We start from the raw sequence: 19,016 nt of genomic DNA, 5'->3' as shown, positions 1-19,016 counted from the left end.
CATCCATTTAATTGTCCGTTGCAATGGACATGTCACAGATACCATACTACTCGTGTCATGTGTGTGTAGCATGCAATATGCGGAAAAGTCATGCAAGATGGGACTTTGCAGTTAACTGCAAACTCAGGGACTTAGTGATGAACTGTTTGGGCCATCTCTACATACAAGTCTGCATGCAAGGTTATTCAACAGGCAATGGATGCTCCGGGCAGTATGTGAGAGAGTTCATATGAGTCTGCATGCAAAGTTATTCATTAACTGGCAGGGATTAGTTCAAGTATACTTAACGTCCAATCCAGGTAGCATGCAAGAATATCCAGTAAACTGGCTATGATCGGTCCTGGCGGCAGCCAAGAGTATCCAGTAACAAGCAAAGATCAGTCCAGGCAAGAGTACCGTATATACTCGAGTATAAGCCGAGATTTTGGGCCCAAAAAAGTGGCCCAAAAGTGGGGGTCTCAGCTTATACTCGAGTCTGACAAGTTAATGTGACCCCCCCTCTTAGTGCCCCCTCCCGCCGCCACCTCTTACCCGCCATAGGCACAGCGGAGAAGTGCGGGGACGGCAGTAACAGCTGTGCGATCCGTGCTGCCAACTCCTCCTGACTGAGCACATGCTTATTTGCATAGTGAGGTGAGGCCTATCGCGCTGCTCTCACCTCCTGCTCGGGTGTCCTTCTGCTTCTCCGGTATTTTCTCTGCCCCCAGCTCTTTCATCTCCTTATGCCGCTCGTTATCCGTCAGCAGCATGGAGCTCCGGTTTCGTTGGGACACAGTGCGCAGCCAGGAACACTCATAGGCTCATTGCTATGACGCGTGCATAACATCGTGGGAAGCGCCACTAGATGGCGTCATAGCACGACTATGAGCGTCCCTGGCTGCACACTGCCCCGACGAGACCGGAGCTCCATGCTGCTGACAGCCAGAACGAGCGGCATAGGCGATGAAAGAGCTGGAGCAGAGGAACTACCGGAGACACGGAAAGAGGCCCGGACAGGAGGTGAGAGCAGCGCAATAGGCCTAACCACACTATGCAAATTAGCATGCGCTCAGTCAGGGAGAGGGGGCAGCACGGATCGCACAGCTGTTACTGCCGTCCCCGCACTTCTCCGCTGTGCCTATGGCGGGGTAAGAGGTGACGGCGGGAGGGGGTACTCAGAGCATGCGCTCAGTCAGGTAGAGGGGGCAACACGGACCACACAGCTATCACCACTGTGCCCCCACTGCTCTGTTGTGGCTAGTGGAGGGAGGGGGCACTCAGAGGGGGGAGCAATTAGCATGACTCTGCACGGAGGGGGGCAGCATGGCACAAAGCCCACACAGCTATCACCACTGTGCCTTCCCTGCTCTGTTGTGGCTGGTGGAGGGAGGAGGCACTTAGAGGGGGGAGCAATTAGCATGACTCTGCACGGAGGGGGGCAGCATGGCACAAAGCCCACACAGCTGTCACCACTGTTTACCCATGGCTCCATTGTGCCTTTGGTGGGGTAGAGGGGACACTCAGGGGGGGCCAGTTAGCATGCACTTTGCCATGGATGAGAGGGGGGGGTAGCATGGCACAAAGCCCACATAGCTATCACCACTGTGCCCCCACTGACCCGTTGTGGCAATGGTGGGGGGAGGAGGCCATTTAGCATGCACTCTGCCATGGAGGAGAGGGGGACAGCAATCTCCACTGTGCCCTCCCTGCTCTATTGTGAGTATGGTGGCGGGTAGGGGCCTCTCAGTTGGATCAGTAGCTGGAGCAATTCCTATCCTCGGCTTATACACGGGTCAATACTTTTCCCCAAATTTTTTTTTGGGGGGGGGGGGGAGTTGGGGGGTCGGCTTATACTCGGGTCGGCATATACTCGAGTATATACTGTATACAGTAACAGGCAAGGGTAGGTCCAGGCGGTGGGCAAGAGTTTCCAGGGATCAAAGCAGAGGTTAATAACAGCAGTCAAGGATAGTCAAATACAAGCCAAGGGTCAATATTCAGTAATCTTAACAAGTGAGTGCACACCCAGTAACTAGCCAAAGCTATGCTTATCACAGGCGATGACTGGGATCACTCTTCAGGTTTAAATACAGCCTTTCATCAAATCAGTGGCCGGCCACACTCCGCACATCCAATCACACAGCAAAACACCTACCTAGGTGTCAGCTGTAGCGTCAGCTGAAACAGCGCTATCAGCTGACCGGAGTCAGCTGACTATTGTTTACATCTGCGGAGGGCCTACTGGGAACGTGTACTCCGCCTATAGGAATGTGCGGCCTGTACGCCAGCAGCAGCGTCATCAGTGGGGAACAAGCACCAAGACCTGGAAACAACGAATTCCGCCCTGGTCTTTCGGAAATATCACTAGAGACAGGTAGATTCCTTATACCAGCGTGTTACTAGTTATCACTGCAGTGCAAGAAGCCAGAGGAGGCAGTGTGAAGAGATAAATGTCACCTGAAACAATCAGGTGACAGGCAGGGTAGAGATGTGCTTCTCCACTCTCAACAGATCCCTGAAGTGGAGGCTGCTGACATTGGGGCATACATGTAATCATTTGTGTGATAGAAATTTAGTGCATGTAAGTAGGATTAGATATTTGCTGGAAGTGCCTGGCTAGGTACAGTAAGAGAAGATTGAGAGACATGCAGAGAGTGACATGCAAACAGAGCTACGTTTTAACCTTTTATTAACCTATTTAATCATTGGTTTGCAGTCTTCCAATTATTGGCTTGCCACCTACAGATGAACAAGAGCAACTCAACTCGTAAATTCGTAGGGCACAGCAAAATTATCGTGGGGCCCCATGCAGGTCGAACCCCCACACGTGGTGGACAGTCACCCTTTCAACTACTTAAAAGGGCACTATGGTAAAAAATTGTAAAATTTTAAATATGTGATAGATGGACTAGTCCTTAACCTGTCGCTTCCGTCAGGTTTCTACTACCAAAAAAAAAAAAAAAAAAAAAAGGTTTCTACTACCGACTGTAAGTGACAGCAACGTAGGAGAAAAGTAATTTATGGCTTATTTTACTCTGGAAAAAAAACGTACTTCTAATTTGTCTATGTTTGCACATATTTTAAATTTTACAATTTTTTGCCATAGTGCCCCTTTAAACACTCTCATAATCTCATCAGCGCCCATCAATTTAATGCAGTAAATACCTTGGCATTATTCTCGGAGGGGGAGGGGAGGTGGGGCTAGGCGGAGGAAGTGTAGTGATGCGAGGTCTTCAAGGCGGCTTTGTGGGACAAGACTCCGGAGGTAAATATAACTTTGCATTACAGCAGCGCTGATGGATTTTGTGTTTATGTACGGAGGTCCTCTTTAAGAGAGTAGCATTGATATATGTGAATATCTGTGCTAGCAGCTGGGGTTGTGGACGCCCAGAGCTTGTTGTGTGAAGAATGAAGGTGTCTGCCATTATTCTTCTTTGTACAAGACTTTGTGCATCCAGCATGTGGGGAAGGAGAGTGCCAAACTAGCATGATGCTGATATCCAGGATGCAAGGAGTTATATCTCCACAAAATTGTTAAATACACTAAAGCTGTCTCTATAGGAGTACTACACTAGGCATACTTTTAGACATCAACCAAAAGTGATTGATGTTCTAAGATTTGATGGTCATTTTGGTTGTGGTGTCCTGACTCGGGGATAGTCTTCTGAGTGCATTAAGAGCAGGGGCGTAGCAATAGTTGCAGAGGTTGTGACTGCATCGGGGCCCTTGGGTCAGAGGGGCCCCGAAGGGCCCTCCCTCAACTGCAATAGTAGCTCTCTATTGGTCCTGTGCTCATAATAATCACTTCTATAGATACTTTGAATAGTGGTAATCACTAACACACTGTTCCCCATTCCCTTCTTGCACCTCTGACACTGTAGTTGCCATTAGCAGGTTTTGGTGTGCCATATCAATTGTTATGTATAGAGTGGTTGGGGGTCCCCATTGTAAAACTTGCATTGGGGCCCACAGCTCCTTAGCTACTCCACTGATTAAGAGTTAGCCATCTGTAGGTGAGCAAGGGGAATTCTTAACCACTTAAGCCTATTATTATAGCTCCCATTAGTTGAACGAAGTACCCCCCCCCCCCCCCCCCCACACACACACACAGAAAAACCGACAGCCTCTTATTAGAGGCTGTGTTTTTTCTGAGTTAAAACAAGTTTCCCGTCCTCATTCATACTTTTTTTGACTGTGGCCATCTTGTGGCCAAATTGTAAAACTACACCCACATTAATTTTTTTATTAAATAAATACATTATTTTACATTTAAAATTAGCTGTTTACCTCCCACACCAAAAATTACCCAAATAGAATTTTTAATAAAAAAAATAAAAAAAATTACAATATATAAAAAACAACATAGATAGTTACCTAAGGGTCTGAACTTTTTAAATATGTATGTCAAAGGAGTATATTAATATAATTTTTTTAAATTATGGGGCTGGTAAACAGTGATGGACGCAAATTGAAAAAATGCACCTTTATTTCCAAATAAAAATATCGGTGCCATACATTGTGATAAGGACATAATTTAAATGGTGTAATAAACGGGACAAATGGGCAAATAAAATACATAGGTTTTAATTATGGTAGCATGTATTATTTTAAAGATGTAATGGCCAAAAACTGAGAAATAATGATTTTTTTCCATTTCTTTCTTTATATTCCTGTTAAATGGATTTAGAATAAAATAATTCTTAGCAAAATGTATCACCCAAAGAAAGCCTAATTGGTGGCGGAAAAAACAAGATATAGATCAATTCATTGTAATGAGTAGTGATAAAGTTATTGGCAAATGAATGGGAGGTGAAAGTTGCTCAGTTGCAAAAAATGAACAACCCTGTGTCAGGATCTCTCCTGTAGCATGTTCTGTCGGTTGCAGTGGATCTGCAACCGGGCAGTTCTGACTTATCTGCTTGCATTCGGTTGTGCATTCGCAATAAGACTTATTGTCATTTGCAATCACTCTGCAGTTCAGAGCAGTTCAGGATGCTGTCAGGATTGCTCCTATTGCTTGCTGCAGCTGAACTGCAGCCAGATAGCTCTGTATTTTCTACATGCATGTTGTTGCATAATATTGCATGTATTTGTTATGAGAGTCTTTCAGCTAGCAGATTGTAATCAAGCTAGCTCAGGATTGAGTGATTACTCAATTATTTCAGCTGTGTGTGAATTTGCATGTCTGCATCCATTGGCTGATGTCCACATAAAAGTCTGCCTCCCATTTCAGACCCCACCCAACACTCTGAGTTGTCGCTGGGTCATTCATGTGAATTGTATTTGCATTGTTTAACCTTGTTTCTTAATCTACACCAATAACACAGCGCTAAAGCTCCACAGGAGTCATGTAAATCACCTATAAGGGATATAATATTCCCTATGTGAACCTCCTAGATCAATATGATCAAACTTGCTACTAATATAGTCAATATATAGAGAGATAAAGTTCCAGACAGGATTTCCACAAGTTCACACTAGGCCAGGTAATACAGTCTCTTAAGGTGCGCTTCTGTATTAAGAATGAGCAATTCTTCTTTTATGCACTATCAAGATCAGAACAGCGCTCCTCTTCTACTGTATTCTACACCTCCACCAGATTCACCCTGTGAGGTCGACACTCACCAACAGCGGTGGGCCTGAGTCACATAGGCCTTAACACGCCTCTGGGGTATTTATAGGCTCCCCTCACCCTCGGATCTCCTGCAGCCTTCCTTATACCAATGTTTCGTCACAGACCATCCAGGCATATTGTATGCATTGTACCTCAACAATAATAAACATCTTCATTGCGCAGCATATTTAAAACCAAGTATCTTTATTACAAAAATGCACTCACATTTAGTGTGGATTTTGAAAGGCTTGCGGAGTACATTAACGCCCCCTCCCCCCCTCCCCCCCCCCCCGTGTGACCTCCCGGGCTGGCCGCCGTAAGATGTATGTTCGGGTCCCGAGCCGTCCTGTGCCCCGCTACACCTCCTCCCTCCACGTGTACTCCGGCTTCCGCATAAGGCTCCTCCCAATCGTTTTCGTCACCAGCGTGACTCATTCAGGGGATGGAGCCTTCTGCGGATTCTGATCCTATATGCTGCAAAACCCCTCCCCAATGGGCGGATTCCCAGCGCCGTGCGCTTCACACATATCCTGGTATCTGCGTTCCAGGACTCTTTATGATGTTATTCTCGGAGCCCGGTAGCTCACACTTACATAGATTATCGGTTTACACATCCAAACTTCTGTACAATCTTAGACAATAATATTAGGAATGCCAATAATGATAAAAAAATAAAAATAACAATAAAATTAGATTAAAAAAAGTTAAAATCTGCCTATGCTTATCTGCTGCCAAAGAAGATAAATTATAGAAAATGTTCCCATAGTAGAGGCCGTTCATACCAAAAAGTGTCCCCTGCCCAAACCAATCCCAAGTTATATGCTTTCTACAATTTAAGGTGCCACTCCTCCCCAAAACATCCCTTATTATATCCTCTCATCCCATATCAGCTATCATCTATAAAGCAGTTTAGATCCACTTCCTCATTCATTCCTTTGGGGTACATCGTTTCCATATTAAAAATCCATTATGTTTCTTTTCTGGAGATTAATCTAATTCTATTTCCCCTCTCCAAGGAATATCAACCTTCTCTATTGCACAAAACCGTAAGGAGGAAGGGTCACATTTATGTTTTTTTCCAAAGTGGTCAGACACACTATGTCCCTTCACCCCCCTCTTAATGTTCCTTATATGCTCCCCAATCCTCTCAGTCAGTGTCCTCTTTGTTCTACCAATATATTGTGTACCACAGTCACACCAGAGGAGGTACACCACCCCCCTAGTGTGACACGTAATACACTGTTTGATCTTAAAGAGAAACTCCAACCTAGAATTAAACTTTATCCCAATCAGTAGCTGATACCCCCTTTTACATGAGAAATATAATGCTTTTCACAAACGGACCATCAGGGGGCACTGTATGACTGATTTTGTGATGAAACCCCTCCCACAAGAAGCTCTGAGTACCGCGGTACTCTGGGCAAACTGCCATAATGTAACAAGGCTCACAGACAGGAATTAGCTGTTTACAGCTGTCTCTAACAGCCAAAACAGCTAGGAGCAGCTGCATAACCTGCCCACAGTAAAAATGTCACCATGTAATAAATGTCAGAATGTAAATCGGGGAGAGGAAAGATTATACAATGAGCAAACACTGACTAAATCATTTATACATAATTATGGTATAAAATGAAGCACTTTTTTTACTACATTATTTTCACTGGAGTTCCTCTTTAAAGGACCTTCCATTATAATAAGAGGCAAAGGTGTCTGTTCTAACCCCTATAGCCTCTCTACAGGTAAGGCACCCCCCACATGGAAAAAAAACCTTCCTCTGCCATGATGCCAGCCTGGGTCTTGGGGGTGGGTTCACACAGCTAGGTGCAACCATAGATTTCAGGTTACACGCTCTTCTGTAGATAATTCTTGGCTTCGTTGGTAGCGTCCCCCTTAATGTCTCATCCTCTAATAGTATTTTCCAATGTTTGCCCATGATGTTTTCCAGTGTCCTATATTGCCCATTAAATTCAGTAATGAAAGATGTCTGATATTCATTATTCATCCCTTCTATATCCCTATTCCTCAATAGATGTTCCCTATCTTTTTTCCCCACTTCCATCATGGTTCTCTGCAGCCCCATTTCATCATATCCCTTCTCACAGAATCTCTCTATTAGAGTCTGTGACTGTTCAGTATATTCATTTAAATTGCTACAATTTCATCTCATCCTCACCATTTGGCCCTTAGGTTTTCCTCCAATCCACCTTGGGTGATGGTTGCTACTAGTTGGAATATATCCATTCCTATCTGTGTCCTTGAAATAACTCTTAGTGATCAGGTGACTCCCCTCTTTTTTAATATCCAAGTCAAAAAAATGGATCTGATTGCTATTATGTTTCACACTGAGTTCAATGTTCCAGCTGTTAGTGTTCAAGTCTTTTACAAAATCATTCAATGACTGTGCACTACCCTCCAATAACCAAAAGAGGTCGTCTATATATCTTGACCATTGTGATACACACCCCGTGTTCTCTTGTTCCAATATTCCCTCCTCCCCCTAGACAAAAAAGGTTTGCCAGGCAGGGGGCAAACCCCGCCCCCATGGCACAGCCTCTCACCTGTAAGAAGTAATCCCCATTTTGCCAAAAATAATTTCTCTTAAGTGCAAATTCTAATAATTCTAAAATAAACTGGATCTGTTTGTCTAACATCTCATCATTCCTTCTAAAATAGTGATCTACCGCCTTCAGGGCCAAATGGTGAGGAATGTTTGTATACAAGGATGATACATCTGTGGTCACCAAAATCGTGTTCTCAACATTCACCATCCTCCCAATTTTCTGCAACATGTGTTTAGTGTCTTTTATCACATAGGGGAGCTTCTCTACCAGGGGCTGCAGAAAGCCATTCAGGTATTTCCCCAATTTGTGGGTGATGGACCCAATCCCACTAATGATAGGTCTTTCCGGTGGGTTGACCCTATCCTTGTGGATTTTGGGAACTTGGTAAATGATAGGTACTCTCGGGGCTGAGGGAATCAAGTACGAAAACTCCTGATCGTTCACCATTCCCTCCTCCAAGCCCTTCCTTAAAATCCTCCTCAATTCCTCCAAGTACTCTTTGGTGGGGTTACCCCTTAGTTTTTTTATATGTGTCAGGGTCATGTACCAATCTATTCAACTCCTGTGTGTACTGCCCTTTATTCAGGACAACTACACCTCCCCCTTTGTCCACTGGGCATATTACCAAATCCTTCTTTTCTAATAGATCCCTTGCTATATCCTTCTCATTATTATACTTACCTTCTGGTATCTTCCTAATATCTGCCTCTACCATTTTTTTGAAAATGTCAATGGCTTTGCTGTTAGTTTGTGGGTTGAATGTGGAGGGATTTTTTAGGGCTGAATGTGCATATGGGTCTATAGGATTTGCCCTGGAGTTGGGCCCTTCCCTTTGGGCAAAATACTTCTTTATGTTCAGTTTTCGCGTACATTTCTGCAAATCAATGTATGTGTTAAATGTATTCAATCTGTTCTTTGGGGCGTACTTTAAACCTTTATCCAACAATTTGATTTCATTCCTCTCTAGGGTGACTCCACTCAGAGCGTGTAACCTGAAATCTATGGTTACACCTAGCTGTGTGAACCCACCCCCAAGACCCAGGCTGGCATCATGGCAGAGGAAGGGCTTTTTTCCATGTGGGGGGTGCCTTTCCTGTAGAGAGGCTATAGGGGTTAGAACAGACACCTTTGCCTCTTATTATAATGGAAGGTCCTTTAAGATCAAGCAGTGTACTACACACTAGGGGGGTGGTGTACCTCCACTGGTGTGACTGTGGTACACAATATATTGGTAGAACAAAGAGGACCCTGACTGAGAGGATTGGGGAGCATGTAAGGAACATTAAGAGGGGGGTGAAGGGACATAGTGTGTCTGACCACTTTGGAAAAAAATATAAATGTGACCCTTCCTCCTTACGGTTTTGTGCAATAGAGAAGGTTGATATTCCTTGGAGGGGGGGAAATAGAATTAGATTAATCTCCAGAAAAGAAACATAATGGATTTTTAATATGGAAACGATGTACCCCAAAGGAAAGAATGTGGAAGTGGATCTAAACTGCTTTATAGATGATAGCTGATATGGGATGAGAGGATATAATAAGGGATGTTTTGGCGAGGAGTGGCACCTTAAATTGTAGAAAGCATATAACTTGGGATTGGTTTGGGCAGGGGACACTTTTTGGTATGAACGGCCTCTACTATGGGAACATTTTCTATAATAAATCTTCTTTGGCAGCACATAAGCATAGGCAGATTTTAACTTTTTTTAATCTAATTTTATTATTTTTATTTTTTATCATTATTGGCATTCCTAATATTATTGTTTAAGATTGTACAGAAGTTTGGATGTGTAAACTGATAATCTATGTAAGTGTGAGCTACCGGGCTCCGAGAATAACATCATAAAGAGTCCTGGAATGCAGATACCAGGATATGTGTGAAGCGCACGGCGCTGGGAACCCGCCCATTGGGGAGGGGTTTTGCAGCATATAGGATCAGAATCCGCAGAAGGCTCCATCCCCTGAATGAGTCGCGCTGGTGACGAAATCGATTGGGAGGAGCCTTATGCGGAAGCCGGAGTACGCGTGGAGGGAGGAGGTGTAGCGGGGCACAAAATCCACACTAAATGTGAGTGCATTTTTGTAATAAAGATACTTGGTTTTGAATATGCTGCGCAATGAAGATGTTTATTATTGTTGAGGTACAATGCATACAATATGTCTGGATGGTCTGTGATGAAGCATTGGTATAAGGAAGGCTGCAGGAGATCCGAGGGTGAGGGGAGCCTATAAATACCCCAGAGGCGTGTTAAGGCCTATGTGACTCAGGCCCACTGCTGTTGGTGGTGAGTGTCGACCTCACAGGGTGAATCTGGTGGAGGTGTAGAATACAGTAGAAGAGGAGCGCTGTTCTGATCTTGATAGTGTAACCTTGTTTCTTGCTTGAACGTTTGCTGTATCCACGGGGATACAGTAAAGTCCTTCTGATCCTGATAGCTTGGATTCTGCCAGCACCACGTTGGTGACTAGTAGTATTCCTTCTTGCCTTGTTCCTGAAGATGTAACGAAAGCAGCGGTTGCCGTTAGTTACGCTTCTACCTGTTACTCTTGTCTATGTCAGTGGGAATGTTGCCGTCGCTGGGGCAGCGACTAGATTGGCAAAGCATTCCGTCTGTCTGTCTGTTTGTCTTGTTAATTGTTATTACTTGTACTTTAGCTAGTTTCTTGATAAATATATATGCAGATCTGCGAATATATATTTATCCGTTAGTTGAGCCGTTTGTTATTTTTCTTATTTAACGTGTATGACCTTAGCCTGTTACCGACTCTGATTCTGTCTAGTCCACTGTACTACTGCCATCTGATCTATCATGTATGACCCAAGCCTTTCACCGACTACGTCTGTTCTGTAGTGTATCACATAGCATCTAGCGTGATAGGTGGCCCAGAGCTGCAGCTGCTCTGGGCAATCTTGCTCCCTTGTTCATTACCCCTGTGTCCATCTGTATAGCCTCTTCCATTACCCAGCTACATAGTCTTGAGCACACACGCTGACTCATAATGTATACCCCCCCCCCAGCATTACACCCTGTGGGCTGAAGTGGTTAATCTGCACTTACTGTCCAGCAGGAGAGAAGAACTATAATATAAAGATTTAGCATCTATTCTGTATGTAAAGGATGCATATATTCTCCACAGACACAGTGAACAGCAAAAATGAGGTCCCCGATAATATACATTGCAAAGCTTGTGGCCTGCAGATGCATTTGTATCTTCATATAAAAGGGCAATGTATATTTTGTATTTTCAGATCACGAAGGCAGAATTGGAATGGCGTCCATAACACTTAAAGAAAACAGATCATTTGATGGTAAAAAATTATATGGAATACTTTTGGATTATCTGCCAAATTATGCCAGGCCTCGCTTTGTGAGGATAAAGGTGAGGAGTCTGTAATATCTAGTTCACTGCTTGATGAGTAGAATTGCACATTTCCCTCTGCCAAAATTTCCATAGAAGCAATAAAGTTTCCACAGAAAATAAGTGGATAAATAGTTACACCCTTCTATTGCCTACCATTCCAGTACTGGGTCCATCTTTATCTTTTGGCCATGAGCACATCTGTGGACAAGTGTATCAACACTGGGCATGTGTGAATACAGTCCGCACGTGCCCAGTCCACATGCACTCATCCACAGCAAGAAGATAAAACGGAACCCATCTCAATAAATTAGATTACCCTCAAAAAGTTAATTTATTTCCATAATTCAAGTCATAAAGTAAAACTCATATAGCATATAGATCCATTACACACAGAGTAATATTGCAAGTGTTTATTTATTTTTCATTTGGTTGATTATGACTTACAGGTAATGACACCCCAAAATTTAGTATTTAGAAAATGACTGTAGAATATTGTGAAAACAAAATCTCTATTGTAGACTCATGGTGCCTCATTCCGCTTGGTTAATTAGCCCAAAATATAAAAATATAGTTATGCTAGTTGTCCAGAAGACATTGACATCCTCCACAAGCAGGTTAAGTCACGAAAGGCCATTGCTAAAGAAGCTGCTTGTTCACAGAGTGCTATACCCAAGCATATTAATGGAAAGTTAAGTTGAAGTGACAGAAAAAAAGTTCTCAAGCAATGGCAGCCTTGAGAGGACTGTGAAGCACAGCCCATTCACACATTTGGGGGAGATTTACTGAGTGGACTGCAACTGGAGTCAGAGCTTCAAGAGCCACCACACATATCCAGAACATTAGCTACAACTGTAGCATTTCTTGTGTCACGCCACTCCTGCCTCCTGGTTCAGAGTTCAAGTTGCTTGAGGTCCAGTTTGCAGTTTCCATAGTCAGTGATTATTTGGGAAGCCATGTCATTTGCTGATGTTGGTTCGCTATGTTTACTTAAGTCCAAAGTCAGCACAGCCATCTACCAGGAAAATTTAGAGCACTTCATGCTTTCCTCTGCTGACAAGTTTTATGGAGATGCTGATCTTATTTTCAGCAAGACGTGGCACCTGCCAACTCTACCAAAAGCACCAATAACTGGTTTAAAGGGAACCTTAACTGGGAGGGATATGGATCTTTCCTTTTAAACAATACCAGTTGCTTGGCAGTCCTGATGATTTATTTGGCTGCAGTAGTGGCTGAATCATACACCTGAAACAAGCATGCAGCTAATCCAGTCTGACTTCAGTCAGAGCACCTGATCTGCATGCATGTTGTGGGGCTGTGGCTAAAATTATTAGAGACATATGTCAGCAGGAGAGTCAGGCAACTGGTTTTATTTTAAAAGGAAAGATCCATATCCTTCACAGTTTAGGTTCCCTTTAATGACCATGCTGTCACTGTGCTTGAGTGACTTGATCTAAATCCCAGAATCAATGGGCAACTGACAAGAGCAAAATGAGACAGCAGACCCAAAAATGCAGATGAGCTGAAGGCTGCAATTAAAGCATCCTAGGCTTCCATAACACCTCAGCAGTTCCATAGGCTGATTGCCTTTATGCCACACCGCATTGAAGTAGTAATTCATGCAAAAGGATTTCCAACCAAATGCTGAGTGTGTACATGGATGTGCTTTTCAGTAAGCCAACATTTCTGTACTAAAAGGGGATTTTTTAATGGCCTTGTGTAATATTCTAGTTTTTTTAGGTACTGTATTTAGGGTTTTCATTGTCTATAGGTCATAATCATCAAAAAGAAAAGAAATAAAGGTTTAACATACATGTCACTCTGTGTGTAAGGAATCTACAGGGTGGTGTATGAAAGACAGGCCCAGTTGCCAGTCACATGCACAAGTGTACAGGCAGACGCTGGCCAGCCGGTCCCATGTGCCTCTCTATCCCTGGTGTGGGAGTGTGGTCTCTGCCTTAGTGATGCCTGTTTCAGTAAAGCTCTCATTCGGTGGCAAATGCAGGCAAAACAGGCTTCATTAAGCTGGAGACCACATGCACATACAGCAGGGATAGAGAAACCAGCCAGCATCTGCCTCTATAATTATATACATGACAGGCAGCCAGACCGGTCTTTCATGCACCACTCTGTATATGATCTATGAGATTCTCTTTCTGAATTGAACTACTGAAATAAATTAACTTTTGGATGATATTCTAATTTATTGATATGTACTAGTATATGTTTTTATTAGAAGTACTTTTTTTTACAGCTGTCAGGAACTGGCCCAGCGGCACGCCTGCAGAGACAGTTCCTGGGGGGTTGCACGCAAATTCGAGAGGAGGAGCAGCCTTATTTAAGCTAGAACAAGGCTGTGGCCCTCAACCGCACTCTGCAAGATTCAGCCACCACTAGCAGTTGTCCATGACAATACTGCTAGACATCATACACGCACAGATTCCTGTACCAAAGGAGATCTGTCCCTGTCTATGGCACCTATGACAATTCCAGGCCCTGCTTTCGAGTTGCACGCACCCAGGCTTGTGTTCACGTATCTTGAGTCAGCCGTGGGCTTTAGGCCAAAGAACAAGAATGCTACTCACACAATGCAATCTCACGGAGTAGCAATGAACAATCCGGGCATACAATCTGGTACTGAACTGTAACACAAATACACTGTAGTCTCTCTCTAGGAGATGTACATTTTCTGCTTAGAACACAGAAGCCCAACTTATTAAAGATGAACTTCAGTGAAAATAATGTAATAAAAAAAATGCTTCATTTTTACAATAATTATGGTGATATTTTTACTGCTGGCAGGTGAAGTCAGTGGAAAGAGATGCTGCTTGCTTTTTTGGCAGCTGGAAACAGCTGTAAACAGCTATTTTCCACAATGCAATGAGGTTCACAGACAGGAAACTGTCAGGACCATGGTCCTGACATCACACTGTGGGAGGGGTTTCACATCAATATTAGCCATACAGACCCTCCCCTCCCCTTAAGGACCATTTGAGAAAAGGAAAAGATTTCTCATGGGAAAGGGGATATCAGCTACTGATTGGGATGAAGTTCAATTCTTGGTTACAGTTTCTCATTAACCTTCCTGGTGGTGCATTTCTGTCTGAAATATATATATGTATATGTATGTATATATATATGTATATGTGTGTGTTTGTGTGTGTATACATTCATATATACGTATATACAGTACAATTGTATACCTATATACAATTGTATACCTATATATGTATATACATGTATATACATATATGTATATGTCAGGGGATGAGCAGCACAAACCAAATTGTATGCAATACTATGCAAAGCATGCACGCAGCACTGGAGAACCCCAATCTCCATAAGAAATATATAAATACAGGGGGGCTGCAGCAGCCCCTCTGTATTTACATATATGTATATAAACATATATATTTACACATGGGCGATCAGTGAAAAAAAAAAAGCATCGCTTGAATTTTATTGCCCCCCCCGCCCCCCGATGACGTCACACCGCACCTCTGCAAGCCGGCGCTTGGCCATCCTGATTGGCCACCGGAAGAAGATCGGAGCAGAAGGGGATCCCAGCGTCCGGGGGGAGATGCCTGGGTCCCGCGCACGATCGCGAAATTACAGCGCACGGCATAATGCTTAATTTCCGGGTGTAGAAGGACACGAGTTCTCATCAGATAATGGACCTTTCTGGCTAATCTTCACTCTAAGGGGGTGCGGTACGGTAAATTTACCGCACCCACCACAGCCTAATAAAAGTCTATGGGGTTCACACTGCGGTATGCTGCGCCGGAAGTGCCCTATCTAATGCGCTTCCAAACTTAAATTACTGCGTGGCTCCTGCGGCGATCTGCAGTGATCTGCGTCAGCCTGGAAGTCATGTAAGGTTATGGCAACACGCTTGTCTTTAAAAAAAAACGCCGCAGTATTTTAGAAATATGCTTCCGCACACGTCATCAATTACCCAACAGGAAGTGAGCGTCACTTCCTGCTTGGTCGGATGCCAAACGGGGATTACCGCATATCTGTTACACCTACTAATATATGCTCTCTTTTCAACTGAACTACAATACATAGGTTTACATAGGGTAGTATTTCACACACAGCATACAGGACATACCAAAATGGATTCACCCACAAGGTCACACAAGATGGCTTCTATGTCCTGGATGCCATGACACTGCATTTATTCTTACACCAGCAGCTTTGGATGTACACTTATCCCACAAGAATGTAAAATAATAATAATTTGACAGACTGCCTCTTTGAACTTTGAAATGCCTTGTTAATTGTATATGAGAAGAAAGCGCAGTTTAAATATTTCCAGTTTTAAGAGAGCATTACTGTACTTTACACACATTTTTGGTTCCTTTAGTCCTTCTTCTTTAAAGTGGACCTGTCACCCACCCTTGTGTTAAATTATACATTTTATTGGTTAACTTAATAGGTTACTCCCAGGGATTTCATTACAACACATCAGGTCTTTTGATTATACATACTGTAATTATAATGGATACCATACCTGATGAAAAGACCTGAACTGTCTTCAAAAGGTTGCAGATGTAAATAGTTTGGATAGTTAATAAACAATAAGTTTATAACACGTAACATAATAATTTTGGAAAGGGGTCACCTCCTATGACTTTACACTTCACTGGTGAGCCTAAATCAGTCTGTTTCAAGGAATGGATCATAATGGACAAGTCGATGCATTTTATGTCAAGGATAGGACTCCCTCAGACATGTGCCGACATGTCTGCAGTCCTTGCGGCAGTAATGGAACACAAAGTTCTAGCCTGCATAATTTTTTGGACACCAGACAGAAGAAGGACAAGTCATAAACAGCATGCTATCTATGACATGCATGTTACAATAGACACCAAAAAGGTTGACACCACCAGTTGTATTCAAAGCTCAATTACGTTTATTGCATCCAAAAAGCAAAATGAAACAGACTGAAGCAGCGACAGACCACTGTTTTGGACTTTCATCCTTCCTCAAGCTGCATATAGTGCATATAGGGGACTATAAAAGCCCTTGAGGAAGGACGAAAGTCGGAAAGGCCGTCTGTCGCTGCTCCAGTCTGTTTCTTTTTGCTTTTTGGATGCAATAAACAAAATTGAGCTTTAAATACAACTGGTGGTACCAACCTTTTTGGTTTTACTGGATGTTTGACCCCTGACGGTACAGGAGTGCAGGTCTGGGCACGCCATTTCTTCATACTTGTGGGGGCTGCTTCTATCCATAGTTTTTGAATGTTACAACAGACACAACGGTAGTACTGAGAAAGTGTTGTTCCATAAACAGTCACATTGGATTTGCTGTAAGTGTCCATGTGACGAACCCCAACCTTATGAACTTCAACATAAATCACTTGGAAATTAGATTATATGACTAAATGCAATTATTTGCAGGATTCCATGGAAATTACTGGGACTTACAAACATATTAAATGGCATCTGATGAATGATGGTTTTAACCCTCTCACCATAAAAGATCATCTGTATTTTTTGGATGAAGATGTGAAATCGTATGTACCAATGGACCAGAACATTTATAATGCCATCCTCGAGAAAAAAATAAAACTATGAATCCTCAAGTGGAGAATGTTAACGTGTACCTAAGGGGACATGTGACGTGATGAGATAAAAATGTGTATGTACAATGCAAAACATATTAATGACCAGGCAGTTTTACTTGTTTTATTGTGCTGCTTGAAAGAGGCATGGAAGTGACAGCTTCTGTCTTGTCGGTACAACTGCTGAGAGTAGGGGGAGATAGAAAAACGTCAATAGTTCATGTATTTCATTTAGGAACACTTAACAGGCTGCCACTGAGCAGAGACAACAAAACATTCAATCTACTTTGTAAATGTTGAAATATAAAATAAAATCATGGGATATACTGTATATAAAAAAGTAATTTATAGGAGTAGGAGGATGAATACAATTGTTTATCTCATCAGTTTATTTTCACCTCAGGTTCACTTTAAAGGCCTCTGTCATATTACAATCTTAATTGTGTCAGTATGGCATGTATACTATTCTGAATAATTAATCATAAATCAAGAAAAACCAAGGATCCAGGCAAAGTCTCACTTTCACAAGGAAAAAAAAAACAAAGCAAAGGAAAAAAAAATGTAGTTCAATTGTATTAAGCTAACATACAGTGCTGTCCATAACTATTCATACCTCTGGCAAAGGCTAACTTTCACAGTGCGACGTTAAAGTCGCGCGTTAAAACAACATTTAACGCAGATTAACTCACTGCAATGAAAAATCAATGCCCTGTTCACAGTGCACACATTGCGTTGGTGTCTAACGCTGTACGTTAAGTGAAAGTGCTGCATGCTGTGCGTTATACACGTTATTAGCTGCGTTAGACTGTTTGCACATGCTCAGTAATGACTTGGAAGCATAGTTTTCATTGCCTGTATGCTCTACTGCAGGGGTGCCCAATGCGTCGATCGCGATCTACCAGTAGATCGCAAAGGACTCCTGGGTAGATCGTGGCCGAGTGTTAAAAAGTAGTGCGTTGGACACTGCCGCTGCGCCGGTGTACTAGCTAATTGTGCTGCTCTGCTGCGCTACGCAGAGCAGCACATGGCCAGTCAGAGGAGAAGAGGAACAACCAGTGAGAGTCAGTATCTGTGGCCCCTCCCCTCCAGGATGCACAGAGGAAACAGCGGGAAGAGTGAATGCAGGAGACAGCGTGGTGTTTCACGGAGCTCCAGAAGGGGATGAAGGGAGACTGGGAAGGCTGTCAAAAGAAGCTGAGAGCTTCCTGCAGAGAAGTCCACATGCAAATATCTCACCCTGGCTGGCATGGGTCTGCAGCTGCTGGCTGATCACACTGTAGTCTTTAACACCAGCCAGCAGCACACTGAGATGGGAGCACAAATGTGGTGTTTGTAGGACTGTTTTGATGTCTCACTGGGTAAATGAGTAGTTAATGGATCCTCTTTGATAAGGATCTCTGATAACACTGTAAATAGTTCAAAGGATTCCAAATACTGCATACCAGCTAGCTTGTAGATTGAACCCCTGTCTATACTGGACATACAAGGACAGTTTCAATCCTATTTAAGGGGCCCATACACCTAACGATTTCATCACAGTGATCGAATTGGCTGTGAAATCACCGCGCACACCGCTGACAGAACGATCGATTTCCGTACGAAATAGATCGTTCCCGTCGATTCCCGTCGATCCGTCCGAGATTTTTCTCGGTCGGGAGTGCGTCGATAGCGGCGTTCGTATGCTCGACGACCGACGCAATACAACGGGTATACATTACCTGTTCCGGCCGGCGCGAGTCCCCTGGTCCCCGCTGTCTTCTTTCCGCGCTGGGTTCCGGACCGGCTGCAGCTACACAGAACTTCCTGTCCCGGCAGGAAGTTTGAACAGTAGAGCGCCCTCTACTGTTTAAACTTCCCCTGGACAGGAAGTTCAGTAGCTGCAGGAACGGTCTGGAGCCCGGAGCGGAGAAGAGACAGCGGGGACCAGGGGACT

General features: G+C 43.5%; 1 protein-coding gene across 2 annotated transcripts in view; it reads left to right on the top strand.

The window, feature by feature from the left end:
- LOC137563314 (long-chain fatty acid transport protein 2-like) overlaps positions 1-18,790 on the top strand; it is a 110,074-nt gene extending 91,284 nt beyond the window's left edge. For both annotated transcript variants that reach the window (XM_068275609.1, XM_068275608.1), the window contains exons 10-11: positions 11,405-11,535; positions 16,920-18,790. In XM_068275609.1, coding sequence (XP_068131710.1) covers positions 11,405-11,535; positions 16,920-17,096 — 308 coding nt within the window. In that variant the 3' untranslated portion in view covers positions 17,097-18,790. The remainder of the gene's footprint in view (positions 1-11,404; positions 11,536-16,919) is intronic.
- The last annotated feature ends 226 nt before the right edge of the window (positions 18,791-19,016 follow it).

The sequence above is a fragment of the Hyperolius riggenbachi genome, chromosome 3, assembly GCF_040937935.1.
Source record: "Hyperolius riggenbachi isolate aHypRig1 chromosome 3, aHypRig1.pri, whole genome shotgun sequence".
Lineage (NCBI taxonomy): Eukaryota > Metazoa > Chordata > Amphibia > Anura > Hyperoliidae > Hyperolius > Hyperolius riggenbachi.
The sequence above is the reverse complement of the archived record's forward strand: the minus strand, read 5'-3'. Positions and strand labels throughout refer to the sequence as shown.